The sequence below is a fragment of the Pangasianodon hypophthalmus genome, chromosome 7, assembly GCF_027358585.1.
Source record: "Pangasianodon hypophthalmus isolate fPanHyp1 chromosome 7, fPanHyp1.pri, whole genome shotgun sequence".
In the NCBI taxonomy this organism is placed as follows: domain Eukaryota; kingdom Metazoa; phylum Chordata; class Actinopteri; order Siluriformes; family Pangasiidae; genus Pangasianodon; species Pangasianodon hypophthalmus.
The window spans coordinates 22560737-22584018 of NC_069716.1; the positions used below are offsets into that span (position 1 = coordinate 22560737).

General features: G+C 40.7%; 1 protein-coding gene across 4 annotated transcripts in view; it reads right to left on the bottom strand.

Annotated features, from left to right (window-relative positions):
* atp8a1 (ATPase phospholipid transporting 8A1) overlaps nt 1-18708 on the bottom strand; it is a 131707-nt gene extending 112999 nt beyond the window's left edge. For 3 of the 4 annotated variants that reach the window (XM_034305805.2, XM_034305807.2, XM_034305804.2), the window contains exon 1: nt 18382-18707. In XM_034305805.2, coding sequence (XP_034161696.2) covers nt 18382-18430 — 49 coding nt within the window. In that variant the 5' untranslated portion in view covers nt 18431-18707. Of the gene's footprint in view, nt 1-18381 lie in introns of all 4 variants that reach the window. The other variant, XM_053235808.1, reaches the window with a different exon arrangement.
* Between the last annotated feature and the right edge of the window lie 4574 nt (nt 18709-23282).

A 23282-nucleotide genomic window follows, 5' to 3' on the forward strand; every position in this document is an offset into this window, starting at 1 on the left:
GTCTATATTTGGAATAAAGTGCAGATATATGCAGTTTTATTTGCAGTGCAATGCTGTGCAACATCGGCCTGAGGTAGCTGCAGTGAAATCGCCAACATGTATAATAAATATTTATAAATAAGGGGTAATAAGAGTAGAAGCTCCTGTTCATTCTCTCTGTGATGGCCTTCAGGGAGCAGAAATGCTTCCCTGACCGCAACAGACAGAAGAGTCCACTGTTCGGATGGCTGAGGTCCTTCACTATCTTCCTGGCCTTGGTCCAGCACCGCTTGCTGTAGATAGACTGCACGTCAGGGAGCTCGGTGCGGATGGCACACTCAGCTGATTGCACCGCCCTCTGGAGAGCCCGTCTATCCTGCTTGGTGCTGTTTCCAAGTCTCCGTCTATGTAAACATTTACAGCTCCAAAAAAAAAAAAAAAAAAAAAAAAAAAAAAAACCTTTTCTATTTGTTACAGAATCAAATCATCTAATCAAATTCATTCTTTTTTTCCTCTGATATCCGGTCCATCATTTTTTTTTTTTTTGCTGGTATCAACCAGATACCGATCCTGAGTATTGGATCAGTACCATCCCTAATTTTAAACATAAAAAGGTAATCTCACTAAAAAGCAAATATCAGTGAGTAAATAATTAGAGGGCTGATAAATAATGTAGAGAACTGACTCATTAACAAAAGAGGAGTCAAGCCAATAGAATGAAGCAGAAAAAAACCCAAAAAACTTACAAATGTGGTGCGTTTTGAACTCTCTGTTAATGTAAATTATATCATACACAAAGTCCTACATTACACCACTTCCTCAGAACTGAACAGCTCACCACAAACATGAGCACACACGCGCGCACACACAGTACGCGCGCGCGCACAGCACGCGCGCACACTGTACATAATGTTTAGCCATTATGACATGAAGGCCTGTATAGAGAACTGAATGAGTCAGTAAGCAGTTTGTTTTGCCACAAAAACCACAAACAGCCTGACTCACTGCAGTCTGAAATCAGTCATTTTATAGTCTGTGCCCTGATGCACAAAATGAACACACAGCCAACAGCGTAATACACTTTAATGCAGTAATACATCAAGCAGGAGTATAGGAGTATCTGAGCCAGTAGCTGCGTTGGCAAAACACGGCGAGTGTAAGAGGACAGAAATCTGAGTAAATGTATTCAGTCACAAAGAACAGAAAATACTTGGTGTGATACTCTGCAAAGTGCTGGTGATTGTTGCTGCAGCCACTTTGCTAACCCTGTCAAAGTGCAAAGGAGGAAGGGGTCGGGGGGGATATCGCACCTCTTTTTACTCAGTGTGAAACCGTCACATGTTATAAGCAACCTTTAAAAAAAACCATTCTGGGTGTGTTTGAAACAGGACACATGGTACAGCTGAGAAGCTGAAGGTTTGTTCAAGGGCCCAGTAGAAGTGATGTGAACCCACAAATCCTTCCATCACTTGCTCAGCGTATTAACCACTTACCTACCATGGCCTAAATACAGGTTTCTGAGACGACACAGAGCCCGGAGTTCGCTTCAGTCACAAGAGGAGATATCTAATATCCTTTCTCCTGCTAGTCCTTGACTGTGCAATCTTGAAAGTTTTGGTCTCAGAAAGTTATTTACAGTGTTCTAAAGTGGGATGTAACGAATCATTCACATTGATCTGAAAGCCTCTGCCACCTCGGCCGGACGCCAAACCTAAAACCGTGCTGATCGACTGCGCGATCGTTTGTGCATGGCTCCACATCAGAGACGCCAAAGATGAGTAATGAGAGCAGCACGACTTTTCTCTGTAGACTCGTAAGGGTGAGGATTTAAAATGTGTGAAAAGGTTTTATTCCTGAACATAAAGAGGAATATTCTAGATTACACAGGTTATAATCTATGACATGCAGTATTATCATGTTGTGCAACAGGACTGACTGGAATAAGACTGACTGAGAAGGGTGAATTAGATGTATAGACTTAATAGATTTAAAAGATATCGATTTAATTGAAATGTAGGCATTCACTGATGCTACGTTTTCGTCCCAGAGCTCATCACAGCTCTGAGTATAGCAGATACTTATCCGACACCAACATCCTATTAGTAACAGTGACGACTCTCTGCAAGCTTCTGTTGGCAAGTTAGATGAAACATCAGACTGCAGCAGACTGTTGTTTGTGTTTAAAACAAGACGTCAGTCAACACCACATGTGTTTACCACATCTGATACCAAACCAGAGTTTGTGCTATCAACCCTGACTGCAAGACTCCGTTTCAGCGTACTGAAGGAAATATTTGCTTTTACTTATTTGCTCTATGACTCCATGACGACTTGCTAAAGGTCACTACATATTCATTCATGTATCTGTCACCTCGTTCTCTGCTCTCTACATAAGCTGGCTTCTCAGTCCCGTGATCCTGAGCTTCTTTGGTGAATCTCTAACAAAGTCAGCATTTACTCATTTAAAGGAGAAAAAAAAAAAAAAAAGATCTGATACCAACCTCTAATACCACATGACACTATGTGCGTAACTCTAGTGTACGTTAGGAGCAGATGATGTGACAAAAAAAAATAAAATCATGATATTTCAAAAAATTAAGACATTTCTACAGGCTATGCATCACAATATATATATAAAAATGTACTTAAATGCATTTAAAAAATAAACTTTATAATTTAATAATTTGTTCAACAATAGTTTTTATTTAATGACTACAAAACTAAATGAAACACTGGAAAATTTTAACACTTTAACAGTCTAAAAGATCAGTAGAAAACCATCAAATCTGCTTCCAGAGTTTGTAACTGTTTTTTTAAAATAAAATTTAAAAAAAATTATAAAAAGATATCACCAAGGATGTGTCAGAAAAGTGTACTGTGACATAAATTCCCACGATATCGATATTAGCCTCTATCATAGGCAACAGGAAATGACAGCAATCTGGACGTATTTCATGATTAATGATGACAAAGCAAAGCAAAGCAGACTGCAACCTGTCTTCTGTGGTAAATATACAATCCAAGCAACCTGATAAAACATCTTAAACATAAAACTGAACACAAAGACATAATTTCTAATGAGACTCAACAGCAACTAACACTGCAACAAACACTGGCTAGGAAAGAAAAACTCTAAGTGAGTGAAAATTACAGCTCGTTCCCAGTAAGTTGTTCTTGATGATTGCCCACATTTGATCATTTACAATGAGGGATTCCGACACAAATAGGATAACAACGTACTTTAGTTACAGTTGTGCAGAAGTGCTTTTGTGAAATGGAACAAAACCTGCTCTTCTCCAATGCAACTCTACTCAAGCCACTAACTAGCTAATGCACTTCTTTAAATACCAACCAGCTAACGAAAGAATGAGCTGAGCGGTCATGGCCAACGCGTAAACCAGGAAAACAAACACAGCTAAACAAACATAAACAGAGCTAAACCAACTGTTCTGTTACATCCCTGTTTGATTAATATCTAGCAGGTTACTCATTTCGCTATAAGCATTGACATTATTGACGGAAAAACGCGTACTCGTACTCAGCTTGAAAAAACAAACAAAAACAAAAAAAAACAAAAAACGGTATTGATGCATCCCTACTCATACGTCTACCAATGCACTCATTCCATTTAGTGGATGAAAATGCCACTGTATAAACCGGCCCATACTTTCACGTTTACACGCCACTCCAGCCTGGACTGCTCCGTCATCCATCAGACTGCTGCTATAACCAGAATACGAGAGCGGAGAAAGAAAAGATGGCAATGATTCATTAATCTAAAAGCTATGACTCAGAACGTGAACAGTGGAGTGGCAGCCATCAGGGCTAAGAGCCTTCATTTAATTATACTGAAGAGATAATTAACATAAGTACAAAAAAAAAAAAAAAAGAAACCACCACTGCAATATGAAGGCTTCACAAAAACAGAAGGGATTTCCCTGTTGAAAGAGCAGAGAGAGAGTGGGCAGTGTGTACGGTATTAAGCACTGATCTCTCTGTGGTACACTGTGCAGTAAATCTAGGCTGGGAGGAAGTACCCTTCTAAAACAGGAAGGCATGTCTGATAGCCAGGAAGGCATGTCTGATCGCCAAGCAAAAAAAAAAATAAATCAGCAACAAAATGTAGCGTCATAAGAGGCAGCAAGGGGAAGACACACAGGACACACCCTTCATTCTCGTCTTGGCAACAGGAGAAATAGACCGGAGGCTTGACACAGATCCATCAGCCCCGAGGACAAGCCTGCATACTTAAACACCACCCCCTCCCCCAGCTCCCTGCCTCGCCGCTTCAGACTCCAGTCACGCTCAAACCGCAGTTATCTCAGATATAACTGTCGCCCCAGTGCGAAGTGCTAGACAGCTGGTGAACTGTTTGTACAGTCACTGCAGAGAATTAAACAAAACCTGTCTCCTCAAATCCTCTTTTTTTCCCCCTCTATTTTTCACACTCATTTTCCTTCTTTCTCTCACACTCTCTTCCCTCCTTCATACATGCTCAGTGCTAAATATAGCTATACCCCCCTCCTCTCCCTCTGCAACCTCCCGCCCCGAAACCCCCCCCTGCAGCAGTGCCAGGATCATCATCCTGTAGCAGTCCCCTGTGTGCCTCACGCGTAGGCCATCTTGCCCCACTTACGCAACTACCCAGCCAGATGACGAGGGAGGATGAGAGGCTTACAGGATTCCCTAAGTCTCAAGGGAAAATTCCAACACCCGGAAGCTTATAGAGGTATCCCGGTCAGAGCCTGGCTCACTCTTGCAAAAACGACATCTGCCGTGATACTTAGGTTAATCGTTCTCAAATCCTTAAGAACCCAGGGATGTAGAGACGGGTGACAAATTAAAGGAAAACCCAACACAAAGTGTCTTAGTCATCACCAGAACAGCATCAGTGCAGCTTTGCAGAGATTCTACATGTCACTGGAACTGTACTGTACCCCACAGTTCTATTGTGAAAGTCACAGCGTATGATTTACATCATTTTCATCCTCATGAAACCATTCAGTGAGCACTTGCCCCCTGTGCATGGGGGCGGAGTCAACTCTCATCAAGCCAGATATCTTTCTGAATAATAGAGGTAATCAGTCAGAAGTATTTTGTAGTGCTTTGCACTGACTCTTCTCTCGAAGGAGATAAGTGGACCCAAAGCATGCCAGTAAAATAAAAGAAATGCCCCCTACAGCAAAACAGAGCCACTGATTTAACCTTTCATTTGTCATCTGTCTGTGGCTAATGGTGAAAACATAAGACAGAATTAAAGACTGCTTCTGTCTGCAGCACTCAAACGATGAGAGGAGTACTGACTAGAAACAGGACTATAGACTTTATAAATTATAGCAGAAAGTACTCTCAGAACGATTTTATATAATGGCTGAGGCTCCAGTTCAGGAGCTTTAGTGTGAGGAGGCTATGAATAATGCTGCATTCGAGGCAAAGTTGCAACTTGTAATTCCCCGTCTACAACCGGTAAAAGCCACCGAAAACGCCGCCTCTAAACTCCCACACCACACGGGGTAGTCTTCTCAACCATCAGGTCCTTCCCTGTTTATGGAGTGACGTCAAAACAACATGGCCATACACACTGTGAACAATGTAAAGTCTGCCTTCTCTACTTTTTAAATTAGTTTATAACAGTATTGGCTTTAGATTAATTAATATACAAACACAGTACTTGGTTAAATCTATAATACTGACAATGCTAATCACTGTTTTGAGGAGGTAATCATTGACAGTAGCGTTATCACCAACCTTAGCTGGCTAGCTTGTTGCTAAGCAACTTGCTATTGTCTGCTGTTGTTGCTGTGCTGCAATTTCAGTCCAAAATGTTTGAAGTTCACTATATTGGACCAGTACCAATAGCCACACAGGCCTGTAACTGTGAAAGTGAGGTGAAAGAAGTTTTTTATGAGCTTTACGTGCTCTGACAGAGCAAACAAAAGACACACTTTCATGGAGGCGTCCAAGTTTTTTTCCCCCACTTCGCACGTTGAAAATGCCGAGGCGGGAAACGATGTTATTACAACTTTCACATTACCACTTACAAGACACCATGAACACTGGATAAAAATGCAGTGTAATGCAGTAGTATAAATTAGGTCTAACAAGCCAAAGGAAAAAAAAATGGACGCCATCATGTTCGTCTTATGTTCTTAACAAGCTAGCCAGCGAACAGTGATGAGTGATGCATATTTACCTGCTGTATAGTCAATGTTATAGATTTAACGATTTAATATGTTTATAAAGCAAATATTAGTATATACAGCATAACTCATGTAACGGTAGTGCTGCTTTGTTTCCTGCTGTGTGCAGCCATTTTGATGTTACTTGCTGAACTCGGGGTTGAGTAGACCATCCTAAGTTCCTGAGAAGGAATTCTGAGTTGATGGGGTGTTTTCTTTATTGTCAACCTTTAGTCGAATGCATCTTTAGTGTAAGACATTAGGAGGAGATCTCGGTGTGTGAAGTGAGTGCTGAACCTGAATACAGACAGCTGGCCTGCACAGCCATACGAAACAGCCTAGAGGTCATAAAACCGGCAGTTTAACTTAAAAGTGATGGGACACAAAATCCTCAAAATGCTGGACAAAAGTACAAAACAAAAATGTCTTATGAAATCTATTTAACAGTGTAGTTACAGTGTAGTAATTCATTTTTATAAACGACAGTTGAGATTAGGGTAGGGTGATATTTAGATATCCTAATAAATAGCCAGCAAAGCAGCAGTGCTATATAAAACATTAGTACTATTCAGACAGCAAGTTTTCTGGATATAGCAGGTCTGCGAAGTGCTGTTCCCAGAAAATATCTGCTGTAATTATGACCAGTTCTCATGGGATAAGTGATACAGTGATCTGTATAAATGTCTCTGGCTTTGCTATATAAACTGTTTTCCACATTAGGGAGCAGAACTTCCGTAATTAATGCCTAGCCAGGAAGCTGAGAAAGAGGTAATTTAACTGACATGGCGGATGACCAAATTCAGACCTATTCCCCTAGCCTGCCAGCAAACATCTTCCCATTTACCTACACCTAAATGCTTTAAACAACCTTTAAAACGGGGTTCTTTTTCGATCAGTGGCTAGACTGAAAATAAGCTGAAAGGCTTGTTGTGTCACAGTATTAAAAAGTGTTTTCCAACTGGAAACTGCTTTATAGATGAGCGTATACACAAATTGCAACCTTCATCATTCTGAAGCTTGTGGCCAGAAAAGTGCACAAAATATATCAGACGCTCTGTAGTCCAAGGGTCTGAGGCTGAGACTAGAAAGAGCCGAACGGATAATCAATACTTCATCTTAGTTGTTTTTACTTGCCCTGAGCTACAAACTGATTGGCTGGGTGATACAAAAAAAAAAAAAAAAAAAAAGCACTTGAAGTCACTTGTTTCTGAAAAGTTTTTCATTTAAAAAGCACTCCACTTTGATGAATAAACCCCAGTGGCGGTACTTTTTAAAAACAGCCACAGTCAACAACACAGCCTCTTCCCACAAATTGGCAGTTGAAGAACAAACCCCTAATGTAAACATGCTATGTACCGTATTAGGCTTCACAAGGGCCACTTTATTCCCATGTGCTTAGTTGTAAAGGCTTAGATAAATATAAGAATAGAGGAGGAGAATGGAGTGAAGGTTAGGAAAGGATTGACAAGCACAGTGATGTTTATTTCATTAACCGACAACAATTTATTCAGATTAGTCATGACACCTGCACATGGCCACTAATTTTATGGTAAAAACTTATGGTTAAAGGCATCCACATACAGCAGGGCATAATACATCTCTTTACTGCTTAAAAAATTGCCACCTAAAAGCAGTACTATTGAGCATGGAGATAAAAAGCTTCAAATCTACAATATAACGAACAGCAACAGTGTCCAGAAGCCGTTCCTTTAAATCTTTACTCGAGCCCACAGGAGACTTCCCCATCTATCAAAATAGCTAAACTCACTTAGAGTCTTTGAGTGGATTCTGCTCTGTGCGTATCAATTACGCACGGCCATGTGCGTCCCTGGAGGCCGGCCGCGGATAAAAGGCTCAATGGCTGACACACATTTTGCATGCTCCACCCTCCATCATTGCACTGATTTGATTATCAACAGACTAGTCACACACCGCAGCTGGCCAGTAAACAGAAACAAGGTACTTCTTCTTCCATCTAAGCACTACCTTGTTTTCTCTGGGTCTTTTCAATCTCTTTCTCATCAGCTTCTTTACAACAAGTCACTTGCCATCATACATTCTGTTATTTTGCATTGAGCCACCTGGCTCTCACCACACAGAGACCAGGAGCATTAAAGAGTGCAAACAAATATCAAATAAAGAAGTTAGTATTAAAAAAATTGAAAAAAAAGGGAGGAAAATTGCATCCAGGAACGAGTGAGAGAGTTAAAAAGAGACAGTCTGTAGCATCACTGGAGGGAATGCCTTCAGAAGCAGGCTCAGAGATGGCAAGCTCTGTAGCTAAGCTGGATAGAGAGCAGATATGAGGATTATTGCTTGTGTCAGCTAACAGACAGAACAATAGCACACAGGGCTCAGAGTCCAGAGGGATGCCCAGTGGAGGTAGAGAGGCCTGTCCTGCCTGGCACACATACAAACATTACTCACACGGTTAAAGATGTGACACTCTCTCTAATGCAAGAGCTCTCTGTCTGAGACACGTGGTATAAGAAAACAGAAAGGATGTGTAATAGGCCTGCTGGAACACATTATAGGCTATTTGTGTTCAAAAACAAAATATTCACATTACATGTATAATATTCTATATTTTGCCTATTATAAGTCTATCATGCATTTCCTATACATATATGCCAAAATGAATCCTGTCATATGACGTAGGGAACAAAATGCATTTAAATTATTTTTAAGATATTTTTGTCCAAAGAGTCAGGACACAAACTGAGCAGATAAGGGTTAAGGGTCATGCTCAGGAACCCAACAGTGGCAGCTTGGCGGTGCAGGGCTCTGAACTCATGACCTTCTGATCAGTACCCAAAGCCTTAACTACTAATCCACCACCTCCCACATGGTGTAATTTATAGCATCAATTATCTATCAGTTTTTGGTGCAGTGGGTAGCAGAGCTGTCTCAGACCTACTGGTTTAACCCTGAGCTTGGGTTACTGTGTGTGGAATTTCAAATGAGTGTGTCTGTGTGTCAGTGTGTGTGTGGGTTTCTTCCAGGTTCTCTGCTTTCCCGCCACCTCCTAAAACATTTCAGTAGGTGGATTGCCTCTAAATAGCCCTTAGGTATGAGTGCGTGAGTACGTGGTGCGCTGTAACAGACTGCCGTCCCATCCAGGGTGTATTACTTCCTCACACTACTGTCCCTGTGATAGGCTCTGGATATACCGCAACCCTGGCCAGAATAAACTGAAAACCAATGAATGCAGGAATGTATATATATTTTTTTATATTACATTTTATATTTAATAAATATAAAAATGAACAAACTATGTATCCTGAAAATTACATGCAGGTGGTTCATTTCCAGCAGGCACTTAATGGATCTTTTTCTGTGTCTGACTCTTACGCAACTTTGGGCACTATGCAGGCACTATGCACCATTATGATGTACAGTACATGGATGCTAAATACTGGTCAATTTGCCCAGCATACAACATAGGGAGATCTGCATTACATAAAAAGCCAATAAAGATGCTGCTCGATCTATCATTATTAGGTCTTGTATGTTATTTCTGCCTGTAGACCCCCCTTCGCTTCTGATTCCTGATTGGCTTGTGTTTCTCTGCAGGAAAACATGGGGGTAGGGTCAAGTGATTATAACCTGACAGCTGAAGACAGCAGGAAGATTAAATGTCTGCAGTATGACAGGAGTAATAGTGTGCTCGCTACTAACACATTATCGTACATGACCAGGCCTGATGTCCTGATTACTCAGCGAGTTAAAAATAGACGAGGTGACAGGGTGAGAAGAACTGGCGATCAATCAATAACATCACGCTATGGCGCATCCCTTACACATTCAATAAATCATGTAAATGAAACTTCCAATTTAGTAACATTTCTCTTTCACCAACACCTTTCTCTGTATCATTCTGTTTCACGTTACATCACACTGTATAATCAGTGCCATTTTGAGGACCTGATCAGTGTTATTGTGTCTGTGCTTCATTAAGAAGATTTCTTTCCATTTATTCTGATACCCTAATACACCTGATAATATACAATACACCCTCAGCGAGCAGCATTGCCACAGCTGCCTCATAGCCGTGTCAGTTAACTAGCCATGCTATAGGATAACTCGGGAGTCTACCACAGAAGCAAGTAACTAACATTAACTAACTAAGTTTTGCTTGAGTCTATTTGCTTGACTTGACTGATACGCTGTTTATTCTCTTCTGAAGTATGGTGAGTAATTAACAGCCATCATTCTAAGTCTACAGCTAATTATGTTTGGTTGTGCAGCGGAGCCAGAAAGTCACTCCCAAACATGGCAACCGCAACAGAAAAATCACGTGACTGAAACATGGGAGTCTAGAGAGCAAGACTGGCCATGTTCTCTGGGTGGGAGGGATAGTATACTCTCTCCCCTGTTAATCATACCACCTGATACGCCACACTAGCCAATCGTGGGCTTCTGTGGGTTCATGTATGCAGAAGAGGGTAGATAGCTTTTCTCTTCTCTGAGAGTGTGACACTGCTCTGTGATGTAGCATGAGCAGAAGTTTGAAAAGTAGGTTGCAGGACACAGCTGGTTGGTAGCTGTCATGTAATAGGGGAGAGCTTGGCAAAAATTTCCAAATTGAGGAGAAAATGGGGGGAAAAAAAGGCTGTGATACAGATGATGTTGAGGACTGATATTTGCCTGAAACACTGCAGACTGAATATCATAGACCAAACTCTTCATGGCAGCAGAAATCATCTCTCTCTCTCTTTCTTTTTTTTCTAAACACAAATGTCAGCAGTTTTTCAGAAAGCAGAATTACTGCAAATATGCCTATAACAGCTGTGTTTTATGGCCTTTCGAATACAAGCTCACAATGCCCACCACTCCGAGCAACCACGAGCCAGTAATACAATACCTTTTTAAAGGTCACGCAAGCCCACCAGAGGGCTGGGTTAGAAGCACAGGGACTGAGGACACACTGAAAGTAGATGAGAATGGAGCATAGCTCAGTTGAGAGGTCTGTGAACATGTCGATACTGCAGCATGAAAGAGGCATGAGGTCCCCACAGAGCCACTAGCTGACCAGCCATTCAATTAGAGCAGGAGGTTCAAACAGCTGCAGGGCTCACGTTATCGATCCCTAAAACGCAGCTAAGAGTGAATGAACACAGAAATAAAACATCAAAATATAGCTCAACTACTGTCTCATGAAAATAACCAGCCAACCAAGAAAGAGAAGAGCTTTAAAATGGAGGTATGGAGGAGTGATTATAGTTAACTGAGGCAGCAAGAGAAAGTGTTCTGAAAGAAAGACGCAATTTAAACATCCAGTTACATTTTTATTTACAATTTTACTTTTACATTTAAAATAGTATTACTGCTTTTGCCAAGGTTTCATTAACTTCATTATTATATAGTACAATTCAGTCAAAAAAGAGTTAAATACCTCAATCTCATTATTGGATAATAATTCCCTTTTAGCAGTAATTTGTCTTACGTGTGTGTTTTTTTTTTTTTTTTTCCCAAAAAATCTGCGGCCAGATTTTAAGGAAGTCTAACTAGCTAATGTTAGGCAGCTGGTTTGTTAACTGGATATTGGTGGGTTTGTATATTTGTAATGTGGAACAACGCGGAACTTGGATCTCTCCCTCTCTCACCCTCCCTCACCCTTTCTCTCTAAAAATGCAGCTTTCATTTTACCGAGAACCCAGAAAGTATAAACTCCTCTGTCCTGAAGACTTTCCTGTGCTGATAAACGTCGCAAAGCATGACTGCTGCAAAGCACTTACAACTGAGACTCCTTTCCGAAATGTTAAACAAATATGTCTCCTAACAAAAACATACATCACCATATCAACGATTATAGGTTTTAACACATTTTTTTAAATCTCCATTTATTATTAGTCTTAGATTATGTGGTGCGTCCGCCATACATGTCTCTGTGTATGAGCTGTCACTACAGAAACAATGACATTTTAGAATGAACGCATTAACAGTGACCTATCGTTCATGTTACAGCCAGATATATTTTTTCTGTTATATGAAAATAACGCAAACAATCTGACCAATCAGATTCGAGCATTCAGCTGTGCTGTGGTATAAGTGTACATTCTACAGTGCTTCTTGTTATTCGCTCTGTGGAGCACAAAAAAAAGTGAAGCAAAGATTAAACTTAGCTTTCACAACTGAACTATACAGAGTTATTCATTTCTCTTTTTCTTTATAACAAAACAATCTTTGGTCCATCTAATCAGAGTGCATTCTTTCTGTGCCATACAGGTTATTCAACTTTCAACTAAAGGTGTGAACACACACTCACACACACACACAGTGCACACAGAGCAAATCTGTAATGCTCGGCAGCGTTGCTCAGACTGGATCAGATGAAGGACATCCATGTCAGTGAGACAAAGACTGTTGCTACAACAATCTCTCCACTCGGGTCGGAGGCACGTGCTGTAACCTCGAGAATACGCCATTTACATGATTTTACATGAATTTCCATGACATTACTGATCCTGTGCTGCTGATCCAGACAAACCTGGATATCGAACTCACTAATCTTGTCTTGTTAACACAAACCTCATGAATAAATCTGCTTTTAATGGCACAGTTATTGCTGGCTTCTTTTTTTTAAAAAAATCATTCGCCAGTCTTGCTCTTTCTCTCTGCATAGCAGGTCTATTACTGGATGGACATGTTATGAAACAATTTGTACAATTTCCTTATAGAGCAAGTGTGTGTCTGATTATAGTCCGGATATTAAGTCATATATTAAATAATTCTGTGGCAGCAGACATCGCACCTTACACCAGCCTGAGGCTGTAATGTCGCTCGGCTTTTGTGCTGCAATCACATCAGCAAGACGCAGCTCCATCAGCAGCGAGAGCCAGCAGAGAGCGACCTGTTGGACTGCACACACAGTGTTTATTCCTGCATTACGACCATTCAGAACAATCGCCCTCGACCTATAGTGGGCATCTCTGAAAAACACAGATTCCAAAACAGCTTAGTTTAATGTGTAACGTGAAAAATAAAGAAATGTCTGGCATTTAAGCTTGTGCTTGTCATAGTGACTGACTGATTATAAAGAGAAACCAAAACACATTCTAAACTAACTTCACCTTAAAGACGCTCTGCTTATGTTTCTCTAGTTAAGTACAAAAGATACACCACCTCAGTGATTAGTGTACTGTATATATCTTAAAACCACACTTTAGTACCTTGAGGAAGAAAAATATACTTGCACAAGACCTTTTTCCCTCTTCACAGTGTACTGTGTTATATTCAAAAGCTATAAGGATTATAATCTAACTTATACTTACTTATAGTGCTGTTGAATTCACAAATCTGACTGGTCAGAGGTTTCTATAACTACAGCTCTGAGAACAGGGCCGGTTGGAATTTAGAAATATTAACACACTCATTCTATACATTATCATTTGTATAGTTATAACACATTCACAGTGACCTGTATGGCAGACGCTTCACATAATCTAAGATCACTACAGATTTTTTTTAAAAAAGTGTCATCTTAACAGGAAAAAACATAACTGATAAAGTGAAGATTTCTGCAAGTGTGCCATGAAAACATTCCCCACACCATTCCACCACCTCCACCAGCCTGGACTGTTGACACAAGGTAGGTTGGATCCATGGATTCATGCTGTTGGTGCCAACTTCTGACCCTACCATCATGTGCCTCAGCAGAAATTGAGATTCATCAGACGAGGCTGCGTTTTTCCAGTCTTCAGCTGTCCAGTGTTGGTGAGTCTGTGCCCACTGCAGCCTCAGCGCTCTGTTCTTGGCTGACAGAAGTTGAACCCGACGTGGTCTTCTGCTGTTGTGGCCCATCCACCTCCATGTTTGAGGTATTGTGTATTCTGAGATGCTTTTCTGCTCACCACAATTGTACAGAGCTCTTATCTGAGTTACTGTAGCCTTTCTGTCAGCTCGAACCAGTCTGGCCATTCTCTGTTGACCTCTCTTATCAACAAGGCGTTTCCATCCACAGAACTGCTGCTCACTGGATCTGGTTTCTTTATTACACCATTCTGAGTCAACTCTAGAGACTGTTATGCATGAAGATCCTAGGAGATCAGCAGTTATAGAAATACTCAAATCAGCCTGTCTGGTACCAGCATGTCACGGTTAAAGTCAGATCATATTTTTCCCCATTCTGATGGTTGATGTGAAGACTACCCAAAGCTGCTGACCCGTACCTGCATGATTTTATGCACTGCTGCCACACGATTGGCTGATTAGATAATTGCGTGAATAAACAGGTACAGGTGTTCCTAATAAAGTGCTCATTCATTAATACATTCACATTTGTATGTATTGGTAAACTGCCATGGTGCAAGAAGAATAAACCACTTTGGGACGTGCTGTTACAGGAAAATAAACCCCATTATTGATTATCTTCCTATAACAGCACACGCAGTTAGTGTTTATTCCTTAAATAATAAATGTCTGTGTGAAACTGCTTGTGATGACTGTTACAAACGATGTAATGATCTTATTTTGACAAGTTTGCCATTTATGCAATGGTCAGCTAGAAGTCTTTTTGGTGTTACTACAAACAGAATTTCATTAGGATCAAGGTTACCCAGTTGAGCCAGCTCTGGGCCATGGTTCATGGTGATCAGGTATTTATTAAGGTGTGGTGTTCGTTCCACAGGACAAAGTCAAACAGCAGTGAATGTTGCCTCAGCTCTTCGGGTTCACACTGTATCGCTGTGTCAGAAAGAACAGCCACCGTGACAGCAGCATGCTTGTAGCCACGTGCTGAAATTTCATTTACTTGTGCGTATATTTCATCTGCTTTCTGTATCACAACCAAGACAACAACACTGCCTTTACATAGCTCATCACTTCCAAGGCCGGCACAAATAAACTGTTGAATCTCAAACAGTCACGAGTATTATATTGCCTGCTGCTGCTTCAGAGAGAAAGAGAGAGAGAGAGAGAGAGAGAGAGAGAGAGAGAGAGAGAGAGAAAACGAGTCATGACTGCAGCTCAGAGTCGTGAAATAAAATGCCTGCTCTAGATGCTATTTTGTGAACATATTTGGGCGGCTCATAAAAACCCCAATCTTCCTCCCCAGCCGTCTTCTCATCATTGCCCTTGTTCTGGGCACCCCCTCAGATCCCAATCTCTGATCTCCACCTCCACGCCCACACCACCTCCTCTCTCACTAACTCACACGTACACACACAGATAAGGCTGCTTTGGCAAGCTCCCCGGTTCAGCCTGCTGATATTCTGCCTTCCTGTCTCCAGAGAGAAGAAGCATTTCATTTCTTTTTGCAATGCACCTTGGGCCAATTAACCACACACTGTATTAAGTAATATGGGAATGAAGAGGGCTTTGCAAATGTACTTTCCTTCTGGTAATTCAGCATTGTGGAGTAACAACATGACGGATTTGAGAAGTGTTAAAAATACTGAATACTTTAAAAAAAAAAAAAAAAAGTGCCACATTTATCAGAGCATAATTAAGGCCCAAGTTTAACTCTGATAGTGAGAAGAGAAGATGACAGGAGCATGTGTGTGTGTGTGTGTGTGTGTGCATGAGACTTGATGCACTGAGCTGGGCTAGATTACGTGGATAGCTTACCAGAGTCCTGTCCTCCTAGCACAGCCAGCCTGATGCACTGCAGTGATTAAACGTCACGCAGCAGGCAAATACATCGGTACACTCCCCCACAAACAGCACAGGCTGCACTAAATATCACATTTAAAAACATCTCTCTCTCTCTCTCTTTTTCTCTGTCTCAGGACAGTGGAGGTCACAAGACCCACAGGGCTTATCGATCGCAGCATACTTAGAAATGCTTGCACAGATAAATAGGATACTTTTCCAACAAGATGGGGAGGGAGCAAGAGAAAGAGTCGGCTCCAAAACCCGGCTGGAAAATGGAGAGCTTGCTCTTTGAGTTGGTAAACCAGAAAACTGGGATAATGGAACAAGTTGCTGAATTATTGATGGGTTTAATCGCATGAAAACAGCTGCAGTCGACGTTCTCCCAATTTGTTGAATTATTTACAAGTCCCTTGAACACAGACTTATTCGTTTCCAATCAAGCATCATTTGCTTGTATACGCTTGTCAAACTCTAATCATTTTCCACTAAGCTGAAATGCTGAAAAGGATTCTCAGTCAGAAATGTTAGTAACACACTCAGCATACTGACTACTGCCAAAGCAGAAATTAAGCCAAAATTCAACTTGATATTCGGTATTGTCTGTGGCCCTTGAGAGAGTGGCCTCATCTACAACTGTTCTCATCGCCCAAGCCGACCATTTAACCATTTCTAGCTCCACATCACCCTTCTGCGTGTCTTAGTGATCAGATCAGGCATGGCTGCTTTGGGTGTAGCTTTAAACTAAACAGAGAAAGTGAAAAGGGGAAGTCTTCTCCATTCAAAACAGCAGAGATGCAAATTGGTGAACAACCTGTGGATCTGTCTGTCTGAAGAGCAACATTTACATGAAGTCATTTAGGAGCTCTTCTTATTTAGTGCTTCTTACAAGAGGTACTACATTATCTGCTTCACCTCTGATGTACATTACGTACATGGACTAGGGTTAGGAATACTTGATGCCTCAATGATTTCATGTTTATGAATGGATTATGAAGAAGATCCACTACATGAACACTGAATTTCTGACCAAAGATTAGGAAGACTATGGACAGTCATTAGTGCATTATTAAGTACTTTACCAGAAGGTAATTTACTACCAAAATGTATAATAAGTGTTGTTTGGTTCTAATCTCGGATACTATTTAGGATGGCTAGAAGGCGAATTGAGACGCAGCAATAGACACTCTAAGGGTCACCAAAGAGCCTGGGGGCGGAGCTTTGTGAACATGTAGCTTAGGCTTCTCTGCATTGGAGAACAGGACTTGGACTATTTAGCTTGATTCGGTTGTGAAAAATGAACAAAATATGAGTCGGAATCATCAAAACGACTTTCCGTAATGACACTCTTTCTACATGATAAAGCGGTGTGAAAATGCCATCTGCTCTGGCATCAGTGTCCTATCAGTTAAAGGTGCATTAGGTAAGATTAGTCTTTCTTTTTTTTTTTCAGAACGGTTTGGTGCATTCAACATTTGAATTTTTTTTTTTTTTTTTGCTCCTTGAGATCACGCCCATGTTCACAAAGCTCCGCCCCAGGCTCTTTGGTGACCCTTAGAGTGTCTATTGCTGCGTCTCAATTCGCCTTCTAGCCATCCTAAATAGTATCCGAGATTAGAATTAGTGTGTCCCAAATCGTAGTAATATTGAAATGAGCAGCCCAAAGGTACGCAGATGGTCTGCTATTTCCAGTAGGTTTTCGTAGTGTGGATCCATGGACTCTTTTTTCAGCTAATATCGCCCACAACTCCTTGCGCGACAGAGGAGGAATTCTGTGATGGTTTGCGTTGCCGAATTCAAGGATGCATTTTATAGCAGTGTAAATGAAATATGGATAAATAAATCAAGGGAATGGTAAATTAAATTCTATAGTATAAATGGTATAAGGAAAAATTAATAAAGAAAGTGTAATGAGGAGTTTGTTTACGGCGATGGCGTGCGTAACTAGGCAACAACGTTCTCTTCCCACATGACGTATGTCCCAGTACTTGCGTACTCTTTTGCTACACACTCAAAAGTATGTACTTTTCTCTTCACACAAAGAGTACATACTTTTAGTGCATGGTATAAGTATTGGAGTTGAGACTCAGCCTATAAAATGACTGACAGAAAGCACATCCAAACATAAACAAACCTTCCGGACCGGATGTCAGTTTTCCAAACAGATTTTCTCAGTGACTTTATTAACTTTTGCTAAGGCCAGGGATTAATCCAATGTTTATTTCTCATGCTTTACAAGTATAACTAAGGTTATTTGTACAAGTATGGAATGAAAAAATCGACTATTGCACCTTTAAAGCAGCTCTGCAATGCTTGCTACAGTCAGTATAAGCAGTAGATCAAGAACATCAGCTGAAGGGGACACTTGTAAGTTGACAGGGGACCTGAGAGAAGACGAATTGTCCAAGAAGACTAAACATTGTGCCAGGGGGTGATGCATTTAGCTGTCAGGAAGCCCAGAGTTCCTCTGATCAGCTGAAGTGTGCTGCACTGCTCCTGAGAACCCTGAGATGCTTCATTCCATCTCGCAACAGTTTGTCCACCACAGAAACCTTCAGCTCATGGGTGGTGCCGCTCACACTTGCCAAGAGCCAACATAAACAGATTATCTCTGCGGTTATGCATGTCTTACCTTCAGCACGTGAGCGCAGATCTGACATGGTTCTGTGCACGGGCGGCATCTCAGCCACACACACGGCGCGCGAGGCGAGCACCTGTCTGCCGCACGCACTCACTCACGCGCTTTCTGCTCTCTCTCCTGTCTAGGAATTTCTTCAGCGCCACTCGCGGTCAACAGACTAACGTCTCCACCCTCACCCTCCGCTATACAACCATTTATTTCTGACTGACACTCATGGTTCCGCTAACCGACGAACATTAGTCCGAGTCACGGCTCTGTGAAGCCGCCGAACAACTGAAGACGCGCGCGCGCGAATGTACAAGGGTGGATAAGAGAATAGTCAGAAACCAGCGCCGCTTCACATGCTGGACTGTACCATTCTGAGCACATAGGGGAGATCTGTCTAAACGCGAGCGTCGATTAAATTCCATAACTAAGACATTCGAGAGGAAAAATTGTGTTATATAATACATTATAATATCTACCCATATATAGATATGAAATATACTTTAATAATAGGAAAATTGTTTTTAAAAAAAGTGATCAGAGTAAGGGTTGCCCCCGATGTTAGCGATGTGTAGGATGCTCTGGTGGAGATTCCCAGCTGCAGTTACTCATTGTTTCTAGAGGGGGATTGCAGAGGGACAATGAGCTGCACACTACTCCTTCAGCTCACTGCTTGGGGCGATCACGACTATATCCTTTTTATAACACTTTTCAAGGCATCATAATTACTATTTTGGATTGCAGTAAGAAATTTGCATGTTATTGGGATTATAAATAACACCAAGTGGCCACTTTATTAGGTACACATACATTGTGCACTCACTGGCCATCTTATCAGGTAAACCCACCACATACCCACCACACACTGATAGTAGGGCAGTGGTGGCTCAACGGTTAAGGTTCTGAGTTACTGATCTGAAGGTTAGGGGATCAATCCCCAGCACTGCCAAACTGCCACTGTTGGGCCCTTGAGCAAGGCCCTTACTCCTATCTGCTTCAGGGGTGCTGTATCATCTCTGACCCCAGCTTCCAAACAAGCTGGGATATGTGAAAATTCAAGCCATCAGACTACTTAACAGCCAGTAGTCCTTCTTAATCCATCTAGTGCTGTGACGCTTTGTTACTGCCACTTCCGGACACTTAGATATTTACCCTTCAGATTGAATATGTACTATTTATTGTACTTGTATTTACTGTTCTGCCTTACTTAACACCACATGTCACTTTTACTCTGCCATTATCCACCACTGTTTTCATTTACCTTATTACATTACAGCATCATCTCAACCATTTATGTCTAAATATGTGTTCGTTAATGTCTAATAAGTGTTTGTACTCGCAATCGCTGAATCTGAGCCCTGTCACAAGCATTGCAATGCACAGTGTACCCAGTGTTCTGTGCAAATGACAAATAAATGACTCTTGACTCGACTTGACGTGGTAGGTATACAGGTACTTGATTGTAACTCCTTTTGCTGTGTCAGCCCTCTTTACCCTATTCACCAATGGAAAGAGACCACCACAGGGCCACTACTGCCCAGTTATAATTTTAGTGACAGTCCATACTCAGCAACACGTCAGTGACAGTTGCATGGCAGTGTGTGTGGTGCTGATACGAGCAACATTGCCGGAAACTTAAACCCCTCCAAAAATATTCTGCCAACACCAGTCCTGTGGTCAGAAAGTGGTACTGATGAAGGCCTAAAGGACAATTAACACAAATGGAGCGTGAATAAGTTGAGCTATGGTCTAATTAAGTGGCCAGTAAATGTCCACTGTGGTTAAAAATCCCAGCAACACTGATGTGCTTAATACACTCGAATGAGCGCAACACACACTACCCGTATCTGTGCCACTGCTGTGCTGAGAAAGCAGACCTCTTCAAACATAACATCTGGTCAGCAGTCGTCCTATGGTGGTCATTTGGATCCTTTTGACTCAGTGGGCACAATTAAGCTACACTTAAATACAACTAACTTGTTTTAGTTATCATTGCATTTAATACTAATTCTTTTGTCACAGCGTAACTGTTTCAGGATAACATAAAGAAAGAGAAGGTACCATGATTTATCTCAATTCGAAACCTAGGACGTTTGATCATATTTGAAAACCGTAATGCAAAATGAAACCAATTTTATTTAAAGGTAATATTCTCTAATGCACTAAAGCAAAATGACTGATTATTGTGTTTTCTTCATGGAACATTCAATAAATTGTTGTAATCTCGTACAGCCTAATGGTGGGGTATCATTTCCACTGATGTCTCCTCTCCTCCACATCGCACGTCTGCACAGACATTTTGGGCCTAAAGCTCCTGGTGTTGCCTAGCAACAGTGACAAGAAGCCTGCCTCTGATTGTGTGTGCTGGCTTCATCTATGGGTTTGTATCAGTCTAAATAATGACTCGTGCTCCCAATCCATGCACAGACACACACACAAACCACTAACACACACAACTGCACACACATGCACGAACACATCCACAGGCAAATACGATAACTCATATTTACAGTGTTACAAAGTCAGTACGAGTGCATATTATTGCAACACAGCCTGGCTCCTCCTTATTTCCCTGGCTGGTAGAGGTGCTACACTGACAAGCATTTGATTTATTAGTTCTGAGAACATCTGAACTGATAACAGCCATCCACCAGGCATGATTCTAGAAATAAACCACCCATAATAGCCACGATAGAGACATGGAGATCAGGATTGACATCTGCCAGGTTTGAAAGATGTATAGACACTGATACATCGATTTTGGTGTCTCAGTGTCCTGAGGGCTGTGTAGAGAAGAAGCACTGACAGACAGGAAGTCCTCCTTTGAGAAGTGTGATTAACAGATAACATCGCTGTCTTAAAAAGATGTAAATTAGCTCCACACCATTTTCTAACATCTAACATCACGTGTATTTATAGAGCTTCACAGCATTGCCTAAAGCATCTGTGTTCATTTTGCCATGTAAATGAAGTTTTCTTCCATTTACAGACTGTATTATTTGTCTATTACTGCATTATGGCATTTTTCATTGCAGGATGAAATAAGCTTACTAATCTAATATAGCAGTGTTCCCACTCTTGGCTTCTAACCATTATCATTGTCACCATGCTGTTTCTGTATATGTGCTTCAGTCACTGCAGTACCAAGCTCTCACAACCATCAGTGAAACAATATGCACTGTATGAACATCCTGCTATATGGGTCAGGATCCATGCAATAACAAATGCAAATGTCAAGTCGTGATATCTATCAACAGTAAGATAATGAGACTATTAGGGTCAAGCAATGCATTATATGACAAGATCTCATCAATGAAATGATAAATGATAAGCATGATGGGGAAAAGTATTACACACACAGATAGGCAGCAGCATTCACAATTTTTTAAAATGTGTTTCAAGTCTGTAATTCTCTACTGTGTATCCTACAAACACCAAACACAGTAAAAAGGAAAGTTATAACCATTTCATACTAAACTTATGCTTCTCTGTTCTTTTGTGTAATATCTTTTTTTTGACTGCCATTTTGAGTGTGTGCTTGGTCTAACAAAAGGATGATAGAGTAAATAATCTCATTCCTGTTTCACTCTGTGTAAACACCTTACACAACTGTCACTCATAGGCTGCATGAATCTACAGTCTGGGCTAGAAAGAAATCAGCCCCAGCTTCACTTCTTCATACTATTCTGACCCTGATAACTGAAGATGCATAAATGAATGAAAGATGTTGAGTTTTAATGCTTCCCTAATTATATATACCTGACTCTCACATTCAATTGCTCCTGAAGAAACCTCTAAATAATTAAAAGCCGCTCAATGTAAGAGACTATTCTTATCAAAGACCATAAAGGCTTTTTCCCTTCAGCAATACATTAGAGTACTTCAGTGCAAATCAATAAAATGTTTTGTTTAAACTAGTGTCTAATAATGTTGCTTTCTTTTAGAAATGTACAGATTTTTTGTATAAAAGGCAAATTCTTGACCAAGTGCCTGTGTATCTATTTTTATTGTTTCAAACAAAAAAGAATGACATGCTACAATTTATGTTCTTATAATCATATTAATTTTTTTTGTTTCATCTGTGAGATCCAACTTCAGTAAGAAAATTTATAAAAACAATTATTTCACTATGATTGCTCCTATTTTAGAATAAAATCGAATAAATAAAATACATTTTAGAAAAAAAAAAACATATATTTTTAAAAATATTGTAGAAATGTTAAAAAACATTTGTTTGGGCCCATACACTGGACCCTGTTCACTATCAACACTGTTTAGGGAAAATACATAGAGGTTGGCCAGTACATTTATATATCAACAGTCTATTTTTCAGGATCCAAAACCATAGTGAATGGAAACAATATGTACAAAACAAGCTGGCTCAGTTGATTTCTCATGGATGCTTGGTGATCACAGTAAACAGAGCTAATCCACTCCAGCAAAAAAAAAAAAAAAAAAGTGCAATCAGTGTCTGTCACTCAGTCAGCAGTCTGAAAGCACCACCTGCCCTGGCAAAGGGGCAAATCTTTCCATACAACACAATCAGCAGCACCTATTTCTAACAAATGTCTTGGCCAGCAACAGCTGAGTATTCACAGGGACAATAAGGCCTGGGGATTAGAGAACAGTCAGCTTAGAGGTTATTGATCAGTAAGGCTAATTAAAACACAGACACCCTCAGATTTATTTAGTTCATAAGCCGTGTGACGGTCTTTCAGTGGTGGATCGGGGCTATTTACAGTGCCATGGTGGCTTGAGTTTAAAATAAAGACTATGTCAGGTTATTATTGTGTTTAGCATTCATTGCTATATATCTTCAATATATCTGTGCTTTAATGAAGTGTCCAGTAGGCCTATATTCAGTATCATTACATAGCAATATATAAATACAGATTTAAAGAGGTGAG